Source organism: Hemitrygon akajei, chromosome 5 (genome assembly GCF_048418815.1).
Source record: "Hemitrygon akajei chromosome 5, sHemAka1.3, whole genome shotgun sequence".
NCBI lineage: Eukaryota > Metazoa > Chordata > Chondrichthyes > Myliobatiformes > Dasyatidae > Hemitrygon > Hemitrygon akajei.
Genome location: NC_133128.1, coordinates 130,776,364 through 130,797,734, shown reverse-complemented (window position 1 = coordinate 130,797,734; position 21,371 = coordinate 130,776,364). Strand labels below are relative to the sequence as shown.

Sequence of the window (21,371 nt, the reverse complement as noted above, 5' to 3'; positions counted from 1 at the left end):
AGAACAGCGCACGATGCTGCTTTCCCAGAAAGTGGCTGGGCAGGAGGTCACTGGCAAGGCAGCGACCAAGTAATCGGAGAGGGTTGTTGGGAGTCCAAAAGTTGACAGAAAACAGCTGGGTCTGGAGAAATTAGAGGAGAGGTTATCTGGAGGAACAAAGGGCCATCAGCACCACCCCAAATACCACGGAGGCTGATTACCATGAGAGAATCCAGGTGGTGTCCTGGGTAATGTTACCGACAAGAGCCCACACTATCAGTTTATTTCATTTGGGATCAGAGAGTGTCTGCTATTCCACAGAACTGAGGGATTAAGGAATGTTTGAAAGATTCCCAGCCAGGCCCCCATCAGACTTTAGAGACGTTATGTCTCGCAGCTGATGAAGTCAAATGATATCTCGGTTTGTTGTCAAGCTTCCAAATGACGTTGAGGTGAAGAGGAGGAATGGGATGTCTGCACAGAAACTCCAACCTAGCGATAAGATCGCCTGCTTCTGAAGTCCGAGTTGTGTTGTTTGTCTAAAGGCAACTGACAGATCAGCTGTTGGTACTGGTAGGAAGTTCCCTTCAGAATCCCTGGTAGAAGAGGCCTCTTTTCTTTGGGCTTTCTATGGTTATTAGTCTAGAATGTTGCACTTTGCAGATGTAACAGTGCAACACACAAAATGCTGGAGGAACTCGGCAGGTCAGGCAGCTTCGATAGAGAAGAATAAACGGACAATGTTTTGGGTTGAGACCCTTCATCAGGACTGGAAGTATGGGGATAGAAGCCAGAATAAGAAGGTGGGGGTGGGGAACGAGTACAAGTTGGGAGGCGATAGCTGAAGCCAAGTGAGGGGGAAGGTGGGTGGGTGGGGGAGGGATCGTGAAGTAAAAAGTTGGGAGGGGATGGGTGGAGGAGGTAAAGGGTTGAAGAAGGGAGCTGATAGAAGAGGACAGTAGACTATGGGAGAAAGGGGAGGAGGAGAAACCAGAGGGAAGTGATGTGAAGGCGAGAAGAGAAAGGGGTAAGAGAGGAGCTAGAATGGGGAATTGAAAAAGAAGGGGAAAGAGGGAGAAATTGCCAGAAATCAATGTTCATGTCATCAGGTTTGAGCCTATCAGACAGAATTTGAGGTGTTGCTCCTCCGATTGGAGAGTGGCCTCACTATGACAGGAGAGGAGGCCATGGGACATGTCAGATTGGGAATGGGGAGAAGAATTGAAAAGTGTGGTCACCAGGAAATCCTGCCTGTTGTGGACGGACCAAAGATACCCAATGAAGCACCCCCCATCTCCCCTTATACACTGTGACTCATTGATATGGAAGAGGCCACATCAGGAGCACCAGTTACAGTAGATGAACCTGACTGACTTATAAGTGTAATTGTGGAGAGGTAAGGGTGTTTCTGCCCGGATCTCAGGAGTGGGGGTTGGGTGGGGACCGGAAGGATAATGTTGCTCTGTCCATCCCGTACTCACGTCTGGCCTTTCTCCCCAGTTGTCGTCCAGCCTCCTACGAGCCTGCAGTTCATCGACGTTACCGACACCAAGATCACCATCACATGGACCCCGCCGATCGGCAAGATCACGGGCTACCGGGTCACGGTGCAGCCAGTTGGTGAGCAGGGCATGAGGCCCATCAGGCTGCCCATTTCCAGGAATCACTACGTCGAGCTCACCAACCTGTTCCCGGGAACGACCTACCGCTTCTACGTGTATGCGGTGGATGAGGGTACAGAGAGCAGGCCACTGGTCGGGGAGCAATCCACAAGTAAGTCTGAGAAATGTTCCTGTTTATTGTCATTCAGCTGTTTGTCCACACGTACAGTATAGGGCCAACGTTCCCCTGGACCGAGGTGCACAACACTGTACATATAACTCACCCACAACACATAAAGTAATGTTGCCATAAATAAACTACAATATATATTCCTTAAGACTGACATTCAGCACAAGGTACATATACAATATGTTAAAAAGTAAACAGTATAACACTACTGGTGCTTCATACATGATGAGACCTGGGTGGTGACAGAGAGTTCAGTGGTCTCAGTTTGGGAGAAGCAGCTTTCTCCCATTCTAGTGGTTCTTGTCCTAACGTTACGGTACCTCCTGCCTGATGCTAGGGGTGGGGGCACAAACAGGCCATCTCAGCCCTTCTAGTCTGTGCCGAACGCTTACTCTCACCTAGTCCCACTGACCTGCACTCAGCCCATAACCCTCCATTCCTTTCCTGTCCATATACCTATCCAATTTTACTTTAAATGACAATACCGAACCTGCTTCTACCACTTCTACTGAAAACTCGTTCCACACAGCTACCACTCTCTGAGTAAAGAAATTCCCCCTCGTGTTACCCTTAAACTTCTGCCCCCTAACTTTCAACTCATGTCCTTTTGTTTGAATCTCCCCTACTCTCAATGGAAAAAGCCTATCCACATCAACTCTATCTATCCCCCTCATAATTTTAAATACCTCTATCAAGTCCCCCCTCAACCTTCTATGCTCCAAAGGATAAAGACCTAACTTTCAAGTCAAGTCAAGTCAACTTTTATTGTCATTTCGACCATAACTGCTGGTACAGTGCATAGTAAAAATGAGACAACGTTTTTCAGGACCATGGTGTTACATGACATAGTACAAAAAACTAGACTGAACTATGTAAAAAAAAAACCAACAGAGAGAGAGCTACACTAGACTACAGACCTACATTGGACTGCCTTGTTCAACCTTTTCCTATAACTTAGGTGCTGAAACCCAGGTAACATTCTAGTAAATCTTCTCTGTACTCTCTCTATTTTGTTGACATCTTTCCTATAATTCAGTGACCAGAACTGTACACAATACTCCAAATTCGGCCTTACCAATGCCTTGTACAATTTTAACATTACATCCCAACTCAATACTCTGATACTCATGCCAAAAGCTTTCTTCACCACCCTATCCACATGAGATTCCACCTTCAGGGAACTATGCACCATTATTCCTAGATCACTCTGTTCTACTGCATTCTTGAATGCCCTACCATGTAGTCAGTCAGATGACCCGGACTGACTCATAACTGTAACTGTGGAGCCATGAAGGTACTTCTGCCGGGGTCTCAGGAATGGGAGTAGGCTGGAGATTCATGAATGGTCAATGTTTCACCTTTCCTCCCTTCCAGACCAAGACTGCTTGTTCTGAGTGATGCGGTTCTCGATTGGACTGTTGTCTTGCACCCATGATCACTGGAGGCTCTGTGGTTACAGTCACTGTGTTGCCCTGAGAGTACATTTGCAGATGATACTAAAGTAGGAGGTGTTAGAGACAGTGAGCATGATTATCAAGAAATACAAGGGGATTTTGATCAGCTGGGTAAGTAGGCCAAAGAATAGCAAATGGCACTCAATCCGGATAGGTGTGAGGTGTTGCATCGTGGGAAGACAAATCAGGGTAGGACTTACAAACTTAACCATAGCCCCTGAGGTGTGTTGTACAACAAAAGGTCCCATGAGTAGAAGTACATGGTTTCTTGAAAGCACCTTCAGGCACACCATCCTTCATACATCAGAGCATTGAGTATTGAAGTCATTTTGTTGTGTCCCAGTTCTGCAAGATGTTGATGAGGAATATTGTGTTCAGTTTTGGTCACCCTGCTTTAGGAAAGATGAAAAGAGTGCAGAGGAGATTTGGGACTCGAGGGAGTTATAGGGAGGTGTTGAGCAGGCTTAAACTTAATTTATCAGAGTGTAGAATGAAAGGTGAGTTGATAGAAGTGTATAAAATCATGAGAGCGTTATAGGATGAATGCAGTCTTTTTCCCAGCATCATTGGGAAATCAAGAACGAGAGGGCAAGGGTTTAAGGTGAGAAGGGAGAGATTTAATCGAAATCTGAGAGGCAGCGTCTCACTCAGAGGGTGTTCTGTACGTGGACTGAGCTGCCAGAGAAAGTGATTGGCACAGCTGAAAGGTGCATGGATTGAGAAGGTTTCGAGTGATGTGGGCCAAACCGGGACTGACGTAGATGGGAATTTGGGTCAGCACAGCGCGGACCATTTGGGCCAATGGATCTGTTTCTGTGCTGGATGATCCTGTTTTCCTGATGTGATCATCACCATGTATTTCATCACCCCCCCCCCCCCTCCCCCCGCCCTTTCAGAACTTGACGCTCCAACCAACCTGGAATTCAGTAACATCACAGAAACCTCAGCACTGGTGACCTGGACCCCGCCCAGAGGCAGAATTACCGACTACACACTGGCTTGGCGCCCGACGACCAGCAACCAACCCAAAACCCTGAAGCTGCAGCCAGCTACCACACACCGACAGCTGATCAAGCTGCAGCCCGGAACCGAGTACATTGTGTTTCTCACAGCACACCAAGACGATCTGCAGAGCGCCAGGGTTCACAATATTCTAACGACGTGTAAGTTCTTTCTCTGCCCCTTGTGTCCAGTTCTCGGCGTTCATCTCCTTCCGTCCCCACACTTCCCTAATTCACCATCACAAACTGTGCCACAGAGGAGGTCCTCGCATTCCTCCCGTAGCGGAATGTGAACCTCCCGCAGCCACAGTTGGGTGGGGTGGGGTGAAGGGAGCTTGTAATCATCGTACCGGCCGATACACCCTGAACCCCATATCCTTGCACCAGTGCACAGTCGTTCCAGAACGGCCGCCGCAGGCCAGTCTTGCAGCAGGGCAACTCTGCAAAGCTGAAGTAACAACGGGGCTCCGCACTCACAAGTGGTACCCGGTGCACGTTCCAGCCCTTTGAGTAGGCAGTTGCTGCAGGTGGAGCCCCAGTCCTCGCAGTGGACGCGGAGGGTGGTATGACTGCAAGTTCAGTGCAAACCCCAGCCCCTTCGGATCCTAGCTTTTCCCACAGCCGTGTGCCTCCTGATAGCAGATTCAGTAGCCTATCTACGCCCAGCACCAGTAGGTTTAGTCGCCTTAGCAATTTGAGAATTCAAGGAGTTTAATGCCTAAAGTCACATTCTTTCCAATACTTCCTGGGCTGAAGAGAGCAAGTTTCATTGTCTGCTTCACCATTTACACCCACTGTTCCTCTCCTTGACATTTCAGACTGGGCAATGTCACCATTTTCTTCCATTGTGCAGGCATTTAATCTAGGGTGAGTCTTTCAAAGTGTGGGTGATGGAGGAGAGGCTGTGCAGCTTATGACATCTCCCTTCCATCCCTTTAACCCAATTGCAAGCACAGGTCCCTTTCTGATTCCGGCTACTCCAGACAGTTACTGAGGCAGGAAAAAAAAATTGAACACCGACCAACCATTTAAATATCTCCCAAGTTCCCGCTGACCCAACTTGAAAACAAAGCACCGATAATGGGAGCTGAGTCAATCCATCCTTCATCCGCCCAAAACTTGTATCAGCTGTGTGTTTAATTTGGCCATTTTGTATGTTTGCAGCAGAGGCAGTGGGGTCAATACCCAGCTACACCACTGAAGTGACAGACACGACTATTACAGTCCGCTGGACACCCACTCACAGTGTATCATTCAAGGTAAACGACAGCAAAGACTTGAATGTCAGAGCACGTGTTCGGCCATGGTAGAATGGGGCCGGGTATGTGGAAATGAGAACGTTTTCCTGTATTTGGGGAAGCAAGGGCCAAAATGGGCGGTGGGATGATGGTACTGTGACAGAGGCCCGTGTCCATTTCCTGCTACTGTCTATAAGCAGATTGCATGTTCTCCCAGTGACTGTAGAACTCATTCACGTGCTCTGGTTCCCTCCCAGCTGCCGAAGATGTACAGGTTAGTAGGTTAATTGGTAACACGAGTGTAATCGAGTGGCACAGGTTTGTTGGGCTGGAAGGCTTCAGTGTTAATGGACGCATGAATGAATAAGTGTAGGAGGTTTTGGAACAATTGAATGTATGCTTATTGAATCGGGAGGATCGGCAGAGTGGTGTAAGAGGTAGTGTTGCTGCCTCTCAGTTCCAGCTCCAGCAGTCCGTGTGAGGCCAGTACCTTCTCTCTCAGCCCATTTATCTTCTCTGACTGCCCTATTCTCTTGTCACATCCCGATGGATGTGCAGGTTGGTTGGGCGAATAGCCACTGTAAGCTGCCCCAATGTGTACAGGTGAGTGGTAGACTGTGGAGCGAGTTAATGGGACTGTGTGGAGAGCGGGATTGCTCAATGAACTGGCATGGACCCAGGGATCTGTAGTGATCTCTGTGCCATCAGGGAGGAGAAATGAGGTAGGTTCAGGCTTCAATCCTGTGACCAGCACCAAGCCTGCTCTGTCATTCTTGTGCAGAACCGATGATTTGCTCTTCCATCAGAGGTGTCATCTTGGGGCATTGAGCCAAGAACGTCAGTGCTTTAAAGTGCAGTGTAAAAGATCCCAAGGCAGTAGGTGTTAGCACTCAGAAGTATTCCCTGTCACTTTGTTTGCAAAGTGTCAAGGGGCTCCATATTCTGCATTACATTATAGTTCAGGTGCACCTCCTGGGGGAGGGGAAGGTTTAGTGGGGCAGATGTCCGCTATGAAGGAATTAAAATATAGAAGAAAGAAGAGTTAATCGTTTGGCCAACAGGGGATTCCTCTCTCTTCCCCCCCACCCATGTCAGTATTATATAAATTGGGGAAGTGGTCTGAATGAGTATTTGGTACAAAGGAAACAGAATTTATGATTTGCATTGTGGGCCTGGGGTCAACAAAGTACAACTACATTCATATTTGTTTTGAGACAATAAAGTGCGAGATTTGAATTAAAGAGTTGTGCAGTGAGTTGCCCTAACCTGGGTCAGTTGCTGTTGCGTTAACAATACCTTAAAGAAGTGTGGGTTTCTGCGGTGCCAAGTATTCCCTGTCACCATGCTGTTGTTTGCAGATGGACTCCTACATTCCGGTGCACCTCCTGAGGTCATGAGCCTTAACCGGAACTCTTTGACTTCACTTCTGCAATGTGATACCAGGATATGTAGACTTTGAGAAAGTTGGGACAGAATGGGAGCTTTGATGTAAGGTGCTTGCTGAATGGTTTGAGGGGTTGGAGGTATTTTGTTTACAGAGCTAGGAATTGTGGTCTGGAACACAGCATGAAAGGGTAATGGAAACAGGTTTAATGATAATGTTCATAAGGGAAGTTCTTGAACAGCAGAGCTTTAAGGAGGGCTAAATGGACAACCAGCATAAATACTGGGCCAAACAGCCATTGTACAGTTCTTGAGGTGCTGGAGAAGCTCAGCAAGGCAGGCAGCATCTATGGAAGGGAATAAACAAGTTGAAGTTTAGGGCTGAGACACATCATTAGGACCGTTGAAGGGTCATGAAGTCAGTATGTTGCTCAGGATTTCCTGCATTTGCAGAATCTCTTGTGTTTCTGTACAATTCTCACTTGTTTCCCCATTTTATTCTTAAAGGTCAAAGTTTGGCCGTCCCAAGGAGGAGAATCTCCTCGTGAATTAACCACGGACTCCGGATCTATCACGTTCACCAGCTTGACCCCCGGCACAGAGTACGCCATTTCCATTACGGTGTTGGTGAATGACGAGGAACAGGACACCCCCCTCATCAAAAGTGTTGTTACTGGTGAGTCTCAGTGACACGATCACCCCCAGACAGTGGTGATTAATCTGCCGAAGAACACTCGACTTACTGCTCTCTTTCCCCCATTCTGTAGGCAGCAACAGCCATACTTTCCTTGTGGAGCTGTACACCTTAATAGATCTCCAACTTCCTTCACTGTATCTGATAGGCGAGATCTCTCCTATGACATTACTTCTTGCATAGTCCCTTAGCTCTTCCACTTATCACCTCCCAGCTTCTCACCTCATCCCCCACCCACCCACTTCCCCCTCACCCGGTCTCCCTGTCACCTGACAGCTCCCTCTTATTCTGGCCTCTTTGCCCTTCCTTCCAGTCCCAATGAGGGGTCACTGTCTGAGATGTCAACTATTCATTCCTCTCCCTAGGTGCTGAGGTTTGCCAGCATTTTGTGTGTGTCGCTTTGGATTTCCAGCATCTGCTGAACGTTTTGTGTCTCTGACTTGTTATCTGTTGTGATATGACCGATGAGCGCCTGCTTATGGTAGAGGCAAACTAAAGGACAGTACCTTAAATTCATTGGACTGAATTAAATCCACTGATCTTGCCTTCGTCATGAACTCTGCCAATAGCAGTAGTGCATCATGTAGAAAGATTCTCAGCAGAGCGAGGCTATTCCATGCTGTGACCAGTTCCTGTGTTGTGATTTATTGCCCAGATGTCAAGCCCCACCCACCCACCTCTCTCCTCATCTCCATAAGACACAGGAACACAGGCCATTTGGCCCATCGAGTCTGCTCCGCCATCCCATCATGGCTGATTGATTCGCCCTCTCCACCCCATTCTTCTTCCTTCTCTCTGTAACCTTTGGCTTTACTAATCAAGAACCTGCTGACCTCCGCTTTAAATATACCCAATGACTTGGCCTCCAGAGCCATTTGTGACAATAAGTTCCACAGATTCACCACTCTCTGACTAAAGAAATCCCTCCTCACCTCTGTTCTAAAGAGACATCCTTCTATTCTGAGGTTGTGCCCTCTGGTCCTAGACGTCCCCACCATTGGAAACATCCTCTCTACATCCACTCTCTCTAGGCCCTTCAATATTCAATAGGTTTCAATGAGATTTCCCCCCTCCCTTCATTCTTCTGGACTCGTACAGAAAAATACAAGTAAGTACAGGCCCAGAGCCATCAAACACTCTTCATACATTAACTCTTTCATTCCCAGAATCATTCTCATGAACTTCGTTCACCACCTCGTACCAGCGGCAAGCCCGGTTCTTTGCAGGACATTGGGAATGCTTCCTTGTGCTTATTTGAAAATGACGTCATGTGCTGGAATCAAGCGTATCTCAATCAGTTTCGGGTCTGCACTGAATGAACGTTGTTTTCTTTGTGTGCTCCTGTAGAAATTGCCCCGCCCACCAATCTGCAAGTCCATTCGAATCCAGCCACCGGGCAGATGACACTGACTTGGCAAGCAGGATCGACACCAGGTAAAGGCTGACAAAGGACTTGGCTGTTTTGCTTTTGGCAGGTGTCAGCGGTGGATTAAACCTCGCAGGAGTAACCTTTGTTGTAACAGTAACGTTTTGCATCTAGGAGCCATTGTACCATAGTGTGCAGCACCACAGCGAAGGAGTCAGGACCATCCCAGTCTTCCTCCTTGCCGCGGTTGTATTCTCAAATATGACCTCAATAGGAGCTTTGCTATCTGCCTCAGTACCACTTTCTAGCACAAACCCCACTTTTATGTAGAGGCCCAACAATCCCGCACTGCGCAATGACAGCTACGTGACTGATTAACCTATTAACTGTTCATGTGGGAGGAAATCCGTATGGTCACAGGGGCAACGCACGCACTTCTCAGAGACGGTGGTGGGAGTTGAGCCGGGGTCACTGGCACTGTATAGACTTGCGCTAACAGCTACATTACTGTGCACGCAAAAAGAAATCTTGTCACCCTATGACAACATTGCCATCCCCGCTGTCAAGGGTACAAGCTGGTGCCCGGGCAGTAGAAACATTCTGGCCTCATCTGTGTCCCACATTGAATAGTGCCGGTCTGTCCCCTGTTCACAGCCTTTTTGTTGTTGTTGACTGTCATGCTTTGAAGCTGGTGAGGTTTGAGAGCACTTAATGCTTCGTTCTCCCCACTCGCCCCAGTCAGCGAGTCCCTACATCACAGGGCAACGTAGTAGCATAGCGGTAAGTGCCAGTGACCCAGGTTCAATTCGCGCTGCTGTCTGTAGGGAGTTTGTAGGTCCTCCCCATGACTGCGTGGGTTTCCTCCGGCTGCCCCGGTTCCCCCCACATTCCAAATACTTGCAGGTCAGTAGGGGAATCAGTCACATGGACTCTTTGGGCCTAAAGTGCTGTTAAAAAAAAAAACACTTTCCCCTCCTTCCTTTTCATCTTCCACTACCCAGTGTAAGCCTGAAGCTTCTCCCACTCCAACCACGATCGGGCACTTGGGTGTCTGACCCCGCACCCCTGGGCCTCGAGCTGCCTTGAGCAGTTTACCAACCCACGCCAAGAGAAAGCAGTATCTACTACGTTCTCCTTCCTGTGCAATGTCGTGGCCGCCATTGCCTTCCCTGGGCCACTACCTTCCACAGTTTCGGAGTTCTCTGGAGGTTTTAATTCTCCTTGAAGAGGGTGCTCTTACCAGTAAAGTGACCTGTTGCAAAGCTCCAGCTCCTTCACAAGCATCCTTTAGAAAGCAAGCTTGCCTTCCTGAATCACCCAGCGCCATCACAGACTACACGTCACGCAGTTATTTGTCTTGCTTGCATTAAATTGGTTGCCTTGCACCCTCCATCACAACAGTACCTTAACGAGTAGTTAACTGACCAAAATGCATGTCGGGCTACTTGAGGTTCCACAGAAATGAGGACATCCTTCACTTCAGCAATACCACCCTCAGACCTTGTCGTGCCCCCCTCCCCCCACCCCGCAGAGTTGACGGCCTGTTGGTAAGTGAGGCACTGACTCATTCCAGTCTCAGACTCTAGCCTCTCGTCCCACAGGGCTTGCTGTTGGCCCGTCAGGAGCCAAATCTTAGAAGGTCCCAGACTCTGCAGGGACTTGCCTCCCTCTCCAATTCGTTAACAATTCAGAAGCTCACTTAGATCTGAGGCAAAAAACAGCTGGGTCACAGGCACATGACCCAACAGCTCTGTCTTGTTTCTGAAGCATTTTACCTATGGCAAAAAAAAAAGGCTTTCCTGACTGAAACTTTCCTTGTACGTTTGTGCACGTCTGACGCAGGTATCACTGGCTATCGGGTATCCTGTGCTCCAACAGAAGGCGAACACGGCAGTCTGGTGGAAGAGGTCGTCAAACACACATATTGGAACATAGAGAACTTGAGTCCTGGCATCGAATACCTCATCAGTATTTACACCCTCAAGGATGAGAAGGAAAGTGTTCCGGTATCCACAGTGATAACCCAAGGTAATTGAGCCAATAGTTGGGCCCAGTTTTTCATCTCAAGCGCAGGTGTGAGGACTGAGACTGATACACAAAATCCCACCCAGAGAGTCCCTACCTTAGCTTCTGAACCTGCACGCTTGCTTCCTCCCAATCCCATAGCTGAAGCGCTCCATTTTCATGCTTGAAGTGCAGGCACCAAAGCCACAAAATGGCTTCCATTAAGAGCTTAGGCTTTGTTTTTATTTGCTTCAGATTTTTTTTAAGCTCTTGTTTTCCTTGAGCTGTGCCTTTTGACTAACTTGATCATCAGTAATTGAAAGCTTTCCATTACTAGTTGTAAAGGTGATATGAGGAAGATTCTAAAATTCCTTCCATGTTTCAAACACGGGATCATCCAATGTCCCACTGCCTGGAGGCTGCTGGGAGCTCAGTTGGAAAAGGCAAACATGTAATATTCGAGGATGATGATGAGATGTATGGCTGATATCTGCTGGAGTGCTGTAGTTAACATCCACAACTGAGTGGGGCAACTTCCCGCTCCTCTGACCAGTCTTGAAGGGGAGAACAGGTCGGTAAGAGAATTTGCAGTTGCTGGCAACCCAGAGCAACGTTCACAAAATGGCGGAGGAACTTAGCAGGTCAGACAGCATCTATGGGGGGTGCCGAGTTTCCATAGATGCTGCCTGACCTGCTGATGGCTTCCAGCATTTTGTTTGTGTTGCTCTTGGCCTGGGTGATGCCATTCAGCCATTCATGGGAAAGGTGGGATCCGTGCATCTGTCGTTAGGCAGATCTTTGCAGTTGGCGGAGCTGGGTAGGGAAGAAATCCCCGTTGTTATGGAAATATCTCGAAGGACTAAGGAGATATGGACATTGTGTAGGTAGAAGGGATTAGCTTAGGGTGGGTGTTTAATTAATTATTGGTTCAATCAGTTCGACATGACATCATGGGCCAGACCTGTATTGTTCTATGTTCAAATTAATCCCTAGCCCCTATAGTGTCAAACCACTTGTGTGGTTGACATTTAGTATAACTGCAGATGCTGGAATCCAAAAAGCAAATAGAGGAGATGGGAGCGCTCAGTAAGTTGTGGGGAGAGAGAGAGGGAGTTGGGGTTATGTGTAACGATTGCTTGTATCCCATTGGATGTGGCGATGAGAAGATCCTGTTGCATATCACCTTTCGAACGCTTGCTATCTTCATCCTTTACTGCGCTGTGTGGCATTTAATCTTTTGTTTTGCACCTTTAATGCTTCCTTGTCGCTATTCAACCGACCAGAAATCCCCCAACTCACTGACCTCACCTTCGTTGACGTAAGTGACTCGACCATCGGCTTGAGGTGGACGCCACTTAACCTTTCGGCCATTACTGGCTACCGCATCACTGTCCTGGCGGCTGGGGAGTCCGTTCCCATTTTTGAAGACTTTGTGAGCGCGTCGACGGGATACTATACTGTGCAAGGCCTGGAACCCGGAATAGATTACGACATCAGTGTTATCACCCTGATAGAGGGTGGCCAGAGTATTGCAACCACTCGGAAACAGCAAACTGGTGAATTTTTCAGCTCGTCTTTCTCCTCCCCCTCGTTCTAACATGGAAATCGATGGCCAGTCTGTGTTCCCTGAGTGTGCGAGGCGCCGGATGTCCTTCCCTGCCACCTACCCTCCTCCCACCCCTCCCGACCTTCCTTTCCCCCTCCTCCCAAGGTGTGCATGAAATCAGTTTGGGCCAGGGGTGCACGCATGCAAGGGTGGCATTGGTTGTGGGGGGTGGGGAGGTAATCAACGAGGGGTTGTACCCTTAATGTAGAGTGAAAACAGATGGGAGGGACCCTTTTCTTCACACAAAGGTCAGTGGAAATCTGTACCTCCGGAAACAGGGCAACTGAGGATTCTGGCATCACAGTGTGGTGGGTTCGTTAGACGGCCTAGGTGAGCCTTGACCAAATGCAACAGTAATCGAGGGCCTAGCCCTTTGGTTTTGTGGGTTTGTGTAAAAACCCTCCGGGTTGAGCCACCTGAGGTGATACTACAGGTTTCATCCTAGCAACGTTGTGAGTCCCGGTTCCCGAGTGAGCACAGAGGGAGCTCTCCGACAGGAGGATGAACCAGTGCTGCAGAGTTCTTTCCTGGTGGTCTGGTCGAAATTCATCACCCGGTTCACTGCTGACAGTCAGCTCGTTGCTGTGCACGGGATCTTCCTATCCTGAAGATCCTATCCCAGTGATTGTGGTCTCGGGGCAAGTGCCTCGCTGAGTAAGGGGCATTCTTGGGCCGTTAGTCGATCTCTCGAAGAGGCTGAGGTGGCAGACTCCTGCTATTTGAGACTGCTTGGGTGGGGGGGTGGGGTTAGTGACAGTAGGAGTAGATTCTGTAAAGCACAATGGCCAAGAGTTCGAATGCAGTTTCCTATTCCTTTCTGTGAAGATAAGGCTCTGTGGGTGGGGAGGGTTATTTGAAACATCCCCTACCCCTACCCCTCCCCTGAGTTAGGCACCTAGTGCTACTGTAACAGCGAGCGAGCGAGCCCAGTGTTGAGACGTGTGTGCATGCAAACCCAACGGTCCCAGCCTGTGTGTGTTGGCATGTGTCCTCGCTGCCCGCTCACACCGAGAGCTGTCACTGACCAGGACGTGTCTCTCTCTTCCCTCCTAGCGGTACCATCTCCCACTGACCTGCGCTTCACCCACGTGCAGGCGGACTCCATGAGGATCATCTGGTCTCCGCCAGACTCCGTCGACCTCAGCAACTTCATTGTGCGCTACAGGCCCGTCAAGGACCAGGACACCTTCACTAACCTCACCATCCCCCCAACTGACAACATGGTTGTCCTGACAGGTACGGGAACAGGCTGTGTGTGTGGTCAGTGCACAACACGTGGCCATTTGTATGACGTGTGTGTTGGTGAAGGTTTCTGTAAGTTGTGCATGTAACAGTATGGTTGTACATGTGTGGCTGCGGGTGCATGGTTCATGTATGGAATCACGTGCAAGTACACGTGTACTTGTGTGTAGGACACGTATGGGTAGCTACATGCATGTTTATTGCACACAGGATACTTTCAGTGTTAGCCCGTTTAATTCGTCAGTGGATAGAGAAAATGGTGTTTCACTAGAACGCAGGCCAGTTTAGATTCTGGGTCTCACGTGGTCTTGCTTCCTCACACCGGTTAGAAGCTCTGAGTAGCTTGTAAAACGGGACTGTCAGACTCTCGTTGTGACAGAGCCACAAGAGGAAAGGCTCGGCCCATCGATCTCTCTCCTTCCTTAGGCCTTGTCGCAGGATCTTTTGGCCAAAGCCCAGTGTCGTGAGTTTCCTCCTCAGTCACCTCATTGGTACTTCAGGCCTTGTCACTGAGTCGCTCACTGAAGCCCCCTGTGGTGAGGTTCCTCAAGCTACTCACATTGGCTGTGGGCTTCCTCGCCGCCCCCATCCACCGCCTTGTCCACCAGCTTATCTTCCTTTCTCACTACAACTGCCTGATGGAGCAGCTTGTTCAGAGGAGTAGTGTCAGATCCTCCTGTACCCAAGGCCCTGTTCCCACCATGGTAGCAGTCCCTCATCCTTTGCGGCAGAGCTAGGTTGTAAGGACGTGGAATAATCAACCTCGGCTTAAACCAGCCCGGGGTGGTTCTTCAGTTGAAGGTGGTCTCTGCTGACAAAATTTGCATAACTCACTAATGTTTCAGACACTCCAGAGGAAGGATATGCACCGGGGTGACGGTTGTGATTAAGGTCCTGTATCCCAACACAGGCAGGTGCCTTGGGAGAGGAGGAGGTAGATCTTGTGTTACCCCCTGCAGCGATCTCCAGAGAAATGTGATTTTTGGGGGTGGCAGGTGAGGTTGGGAGGTGTTGTGGTTTCCAATTTTTCTTCCAGGTTCCAGCATAATTAGTTTGATCTAATCTGATTGATTGTGACTGTTCCTCAGGTCTCCTGCCTGATACTGTCTACATAGTGAAGGTCTACTCCGTGATTGACAGTAGGGAGAGTGCCCCGCTGACTGATACCCAGAAAACAGGTAACTTCTGCGCAAGAACTGGGCGGATCGTGGGCGCGGGTGGGGGCCACCTTAGACTCAGCTTGTCAGATGTTGGGGTTTCTGCCATGCCTCCCATCTACGTTGCCGGGTCATTCCGTGCATCCAGGCACTGTGAGGTGTTAACTCTTCCCGCTTGGAGTTTCCAACGCCTCCCACTTTGACTGGGTCCCTTTAAGGGAAGATAGTGAGGTGAGCCTCTCAAATCAGATGGTAAGTGCCAGTGTGAATGGTGGCCTCTTGAGCTCCTCACAGAGAGCTGTCGCTAGGGATAAATCTGTCCCACTGTGAGGCCTGGTGTCACTTGCGTCTTCTACCAAACACACACAGCATGGTGGCACCCGTCTGGCAGCTTAAACTCTTGCCCGGAAGCTGAGCGTCCACTGCTGCCTCTGAAAGAAATGATTTTGACGCTGGCAGTCTCAGTTAGGCCGAGTGTGCAGCCTCCCATCTGGCAACACAAGTTCCACACCTTGGGGCTGGAATACAGGCCTAGACATTTACCTGAGTGGAGATTGACAATTCAAAATCGGAATCAGCGTTATTATTGCTGAGCAAACACAAGGAAATCAGCAGATGCTGGAAATTCAAACAACACACACAAAATGCTGGTGGAACACAGCAGGCCAGGCAGCATCTATAAGGAGAAGCACTGTCGACGTTTCGGGCCGAGACCCTTCGTCAGGACTAACTGAAAGGAGAGATACTAAGAAATTTGAAAGTAGGAGGGGGAGGGCGAAATGATAGAAGACTGGAGGGGGTGGGATGAAGCTGAGAGCTGGAAAGTGATTGGCGAAAGTGGTAGCTGGAGAAGGGAAAGGATCATGGGACAGGAGGCCTCGGGAGAAAGAAAGGGGGAAGCACCAGAGGGAACAGGCAGAGTGATGGGCAGAGAGAGAGAAAAAAAACAAACAACTAAATATGTCAGGGATGAGGTAAAAAGGGGAGGAGGGGCATTAATGGAAGTTAGAGAAGTCAATGTTCATGCCATCAAGTTGGAGGCTACCCAGCCGGTATATAAGGTGTTGTTCCTCCAACCTGAGTGTGGCTTCATCTTGACAGTAGAGAAGGCCATGGATAGACATATCAGAATGGGAATGGGACGTGGAATTAAAATGTGTGGCCACTGGGAGAAACATCCATCTGCCCATCACCCTGCCTGTTCTCCATCTCCCTCTGGTGCTCCACCCCAACCCGACCTTTCTTTCTCCCGAGGCCTCCTGTCCCATGATCCTTTCCCTTCTCCAGCTATCACTTTCACCAATCACCTTTCCAGCTCTTAGCTTCATCCCCTCCGGTCTTCTATCATTTTGCATTTCCTCCTCCCCCCACTACTTTCAAATCTCTTAGTATCTCTCCTTTCGGTTAGTCCTGACGAAGGGTCTCGGCCTGAAACGTCGACAGTGCTTCTCCCTATAGATGCTGCCTGGCCTGCTGTGTTCCACCAGCATTTTGTGTGTGATGTTATTGCTGACATAGGTCATGAAATCTGTTGTTCACTAACAGTAGTGCCAGACATCCCACTCTGCAGAAACTCATTTCAGGGAGGTAGCACCAATTCTTAAGCAGCCTTCCCTGCCCTTAGCTTCCCTAATATGTTGTGGCCCCTAAAAGAAATAAAAGCATAAGGTGTATCCTTGTTATATTGTCTTATGCAGAAAATGTGACATTGAACTATGTACTTGTATTACGTTATATTAGCATGGAGTCATTTTTTAATTCTATTATAACTTTAAGCAAGTCTACAGGGAGTTTGACCTCACCACGTAGGACATCAATAGAGTAGTTCCTTAGCAGCTAACCAGCTAGTTTCAATAACGTTAGCTATGCTAATGAACGAATGACCCCTGTTCACCTCACCTCAACATATCACTTAACTCACCATGGGCAATAGAAAAGTCACTGTTGCAAACAGTGCAGCGAGCAGCAATTGTTTTCTGGGATATTGTATATAATTTGTGGGCGTCAGGGAGCCGCTATCAATATGCGGGAGACTCCCGGAACTTCCGGGAGAGGTGGAATGTCTGCAGTTCAGTGCCATGCATGAAATACATATTATTAATATACAGCAGTGTTCACGGGTTCATGCCCCCTCTTCCCCCACTCTCCCACTCCCCCTCACTCTCTCTCTCATGAGATGGGAAATGGTACTGGATAAAACGTTCTGTGTTTTCTAGCTTGTATTAACACCTGTCTTTTACCTCTGTGCCACAGGTTTGGACTCTCCGACTGGCATTGACTTCTCTGACATTAGCACCAACTCCTTCATCGTGCACTGGATGCCACCCGTGGCCCGTGTCACTGGCTTCCGAGTGCACGTCCAGCCTGAGAAGGGGGGCAGGCCCAGGATTGAGAAGTTGCCTGCTTCCTTCACCTCCCATTTGCTGACCAACCTGATCTCTGGCACTGAATACATCATCAGCATCTATGCCGTGAGCGGCCAGAAGGACAGCTTGCCTTTGGTTGGGCATCAGTCCACCAGTAAGTGTAGCAGGTTGGGGTTTTGGTTCAGGCAGCCTACTTGGAGTCGAGGTTGTCTGCAACCTTGGTGGTTGTTGGTGGGTCTCCATATCTGAAGGTGGGCCCTCATTGTGGAGGTAGGCTAGGGGGTCTGGAGTGGGGCAGAGGTTTCGTTATACTTCTGGAGGTGATAGAGAGGTGAGGGAGTTGGGAATTTGTGCTGGAACCAGATGCTCTCTTGGGCTGATACTAGAAGGCAAACCAAATCCTACCATTTGTGTAGGATTTTTGGACCCCCATGGTCTGATGCCTCTCCAGGGCAATTAATTTGCTAGCACTTGGCTGGAAAATGAGGCATCTTGTTTGAGGTGGTTATGTGAATGCTACATGTGGTCAATAATCGCTTGTGCTCTCTTGACCGCTGGCCACTGGGAGGGGCAATTGGTGAAGGCACTGTGTCAGTGGGCGTCAGTCCAAGCAGTTGCCCTCTTTATTGACGTTGAGTCGATGAGGAGCATGGCGGTGAAGTGAATGGAAATGAGACCAGATTGGTGCTGAAGTAATACGGTACTTTCGGAGTGCACCATTCAAAAGGAACGTTAAATAACTCTCATCCAGTCTCCTGTTTGGGTTTGTATTGAAAAGGTTTCACTACACCCATGCTCAGTATTGTGAGTGCAAAGCCCCAGGCTGCTTTCACCTCCAAGAATTCTCCTGAGCAGTCAGGTTAAGGGTGGAACATTCCTGTGCTGATTAACTCCACTGAATTGTTTCCTTTCTGCCCTCCCAAATCGACTCCTGCCGCTGCAGTCTCCGATGCGCCAACCAACTTGGAATTCTCCCGGGCCACGCCTAAAAGCCTGACCATCAGCTGGACCCCACCGCCTGTGACCGTCAGATTCTACCGGATTACCTTCAGAGAGACTGGTAGGTCCTGGCTTCATCCTTCACCTAGCTGGGGGATAAACTTTATTTCAGCTTGCCATCATTGAAGCCCTGGTACTGTCATTGCTGCCTGTGTTGAACTGGAGACGCGTTCTCACCTCAGCCCTGCACCCAGATAGGTCCCTCAGCAAAGCCCCTGCACCCTGACTACCTCCCCCTCCAATAGGGAACAAGAAATGGCAGGTGACAGAAATGTATGTAGGGGATCACTTCGGATCATAATTCCATTTGCTTCAAGATAAGAGGGATAAGTCTAGTCTCTGGTTGATATTCCAAATTGGAGAATGGGCAATCTTGATGATATCAGAAAGGATGTGGCAAGTGTGGATTGGGACAGGATGTTTTCTGGCAAAGGTGTGCTTGGTAAGTGGGAGGAGGCTTTAAAAATGAAATTTTGAGAGTAAGAGTTTGTATGTTCATGTCAGAACAAAAGGCAAAGCTAGCAGGTTCAGGGAACCTTAGTTTTTGACTGATATTGAGGGATTAAGGAGAAAGCAGAGGGTAAACCCCAGGTATAGGCAGCAAGGAATAAATGAGGCACTTGAGTACAGGAAGTGCAAGAGAAGGCTAAGAGGAAAATCAGGAGGGTTAAAGAAGGCATGAATTTGCTCTAGCAAACCGGGTAAAGCAGAAGCAAAAGGGCTTCTAGAGAGAGATATATAGTAAAAACAAAAGGATACAAGGGACAGAATTGATCCTCTTGAAGATCAGTGTGGTCATCTATGCCTGGAGCTGAAAGAGATGGGGAGACCTGAAATGTACTTTTGGCATCTATATTTACTCAGGAGGTGGACACAGAGTATAGAAGTGAAGCAAAATAGCAGTGAGAAGATGGACCGTAAGAGGAGGAGGTGTTTGCTGTCTTGAGGCAAATTAGGGTGGATAAATCCTCAGGACCTGTAGGAGACCTTGTTCATTCAGACCTTGTAGGAGATGTGCAGAAATTGCTGGGATATTTAAATGTCCTTAACCACACGTGAGGGGCTGGAGGATTGGAGGATAGCTAACGTTGTTCTGTTGTCTAAGAAGGGCTCAAAGAATAAGCCAGGAAATTATTGGCCAGTGAGCCTGACATTGGTAGTGGGAAATTTATTGGAAGGCATTTTAAGAGACTGGATATATACAGAAAGTATTTGGATAGATTGGGACCGATTAGGAATAGTCAACATGGTTTTGTACATGGTAGATCATGCCTAACCAATCTTCTAATGTTTCTCAAGGAGGCTACCAGGAAACTTGATGACGGAAAGGCAGTGAACTTTTTACAATATCCCACATGGGAGGTTGGGCAAGAAGTTTCAGTCATTTGACATTCAGGATGAAGTAATAAATTGGATTTGACATTGGCTCTGGGAGAGAAGCTAGAGATTGGTAGTCGAGGGTTGCCTCTGTCTGGAGGACTGTGACTAGTGGAGTGTCACAGGGACCGGCACTCAGTTCATTGTTGTTTTTTTAAATCTATATCAATGATCTGGATGATTATATGGTAAATAAATTTGCAGATGACACCAAGTTTGGGGGCATTGTGGATAGCGAGTAAGGCTATCATGGCTTGCAGTTGGATCTGGACCAGCTGGAAAAATGGCAGATGGAATTTAGTGCTGACAAGTGTAAGGGTTCCACTTTGGAGAACAAGCCAGGGTAGGATTTACACAGTGGAAGGTCGGGCACTGAGGAGTAGAACAGAGGGATCTGGGAATACAGATCCCTAATTCCTTTATAATGTTGTCTCAGGTAGATAAGGTTGTAAAGAGAGCTTTTGGCATATTGGCCTTCATGTTGTTCACTTGTTCAAGAAAGGGAGTAGAGATAGCCCAGGAAATTATAGACCAATGAGTCTTACTTCAATGGTTGGTAAATTGATGGAGAAGATCCCGAGAGCAGGATTTATGAACATTTGGAGAGGCATAACATGATTAGGAATAGTCAGCATAGCTTTGTCAAAGGCAGGTCATGCCTTACGAGCCTGATTGAATTTTTTGAGGATCTGACTAAACACATTGATGAAGGTAGAGTAGTAGATGTAATGTATATAAATTTCAGCAAGGTACCCCCATGCAAGGCTGGGACCCCAACTCTTCGTGATTTTCATAGGTGAACTGGATGAGGAAGTGGAGGGATGGGTTAGTAAGTTTGCTGATGACACAAAGGTTGGGGGTGTTGTGGATAGTGTGGAGGACTGTCAGAGGTTACTGCAGGACATTGATAGGATGCAAAATTGGGCTGAGAAGTGGCAGATGGAGTTCAACCCAGATAAATATGAAGTGGTTCATTTTGGTAGGTCAAATATGATGGCAGAATAGAGTATTAATGGTAAGACTCTTGGCAGTGTGGAGGATCAGAGGGATCTTGGGGGTCTGAATCCATAGGACGCTCAAAGCTGCTGCGCAAATTGACTGTGTGGTCAAGAATAACATATGGTGTACTGGCCTTCAACAACCGTCAGATTGAGTTCAAGAGCAGAGATGTAATTTTCCAGCTATATAGGACCCTAGTCAGACCCCATTTGGAGTACTGTGCTCAGTTCTGATTGCCTCACTACAGGAAGGATGTGGAAACCATAGAAAGGGTGCAGAGGAGATTTACAAGGATGTTGCCTGGATTGGGGAGCATGCCTTATGAGAACAGGTTGAGTGAACTCAGCCTTTTCTCCTTGGAGTGATGGAGGATGAGAGGTGACCTGATAGAGGTGTACAAGATGATCAGAGGCATTGATCGTGTGGATAGTCAGAGACTTTTCCCAGGACTGAAATGGCTAGCACGAGAGGGCACAGTTTTAAGGTGCTTGGAAGTAGGTACAGAGGAGATGTCAGGGGTAGGTTTTTCACACAGAGAGTGGTGAGTGCGTGGCATGGGCTGCAAGTGATGGTGGTGGAGGTGGATACAATAGGGTCTTTTAAGAGACTCCTTGATAGGTACATGGAGCTTAGAAAAACAGAGGGCTATGGGTAACCCTAGGTAATTTCTAAAGCAAGTACATGTTTGGCAAAGCCTTTATTGTGCTGTAGGTTT

At 48.3% G+C, this 21,371-nt stretch overlaps 1 protein-coding gene across 2 annotated transcripts in view; it reads left to right on the top strand.

The window, feature by feature from the left end:
• LOC140728171 (fibronectin-like) overlaps nucleotides 1-21,371 on the top strand; it is a 93,984-nt gene that overhangs the window by 47,866 nt on the left and 24,747 nt on the right. The window contains exons 19-29 of one of the 2 annotated variants that reach the window (XM_073046473.1): nucleotides 1,480-1,752; nucleotides 4,121-4,387; nucleotides 5,390-5,484; nucleotides 7,354-7,522; nucleotides 8,888-8,974; nucleotides 10,749-10,934; nucleotides 12,194-12,466; nucleotides 13,570-13,752; nucleotides 14,847-14,936; nucleotides 17,169-17,435; nucleotides 18,225-18,341. In XM_073046473.1, the coding sequence (XP_072902574.1) occupies nucleotides 1,480-1,752; nucleotides 4,121-4,387; nucleotides 5,390-5,484; nucleotides 7,354-7,522; nucleotides 8,888-8,974; nucleotides 10,749-10,934; nucleotides 12,194-12,466; nucleotides 13,570-13,752; nucleotides 14,847-14,936; nucleotides 17,169-17,435; nucleotides 18,225-18,341 (2,007 nt within the window). The remainder of the gene's footprint in view (nucleotides 1-1,479; nucleotides 1,753-4,120; nucleotides 4,388-5,389; nucleotides 5,485-7,353; nucleotides 7,523-8,887; nucleotides 8,975-10,748; nucleotides 10,935-12,193; nucleotides 12,467-13,569; nucleotides 13,753-14,846; nucleotides 14,937-17,168; nucleotides 17,436-18,224; nucleotides 18,342-21,371) is intronic. The other variant, XM_073046474.1, reaches the window with a different exon arrangement.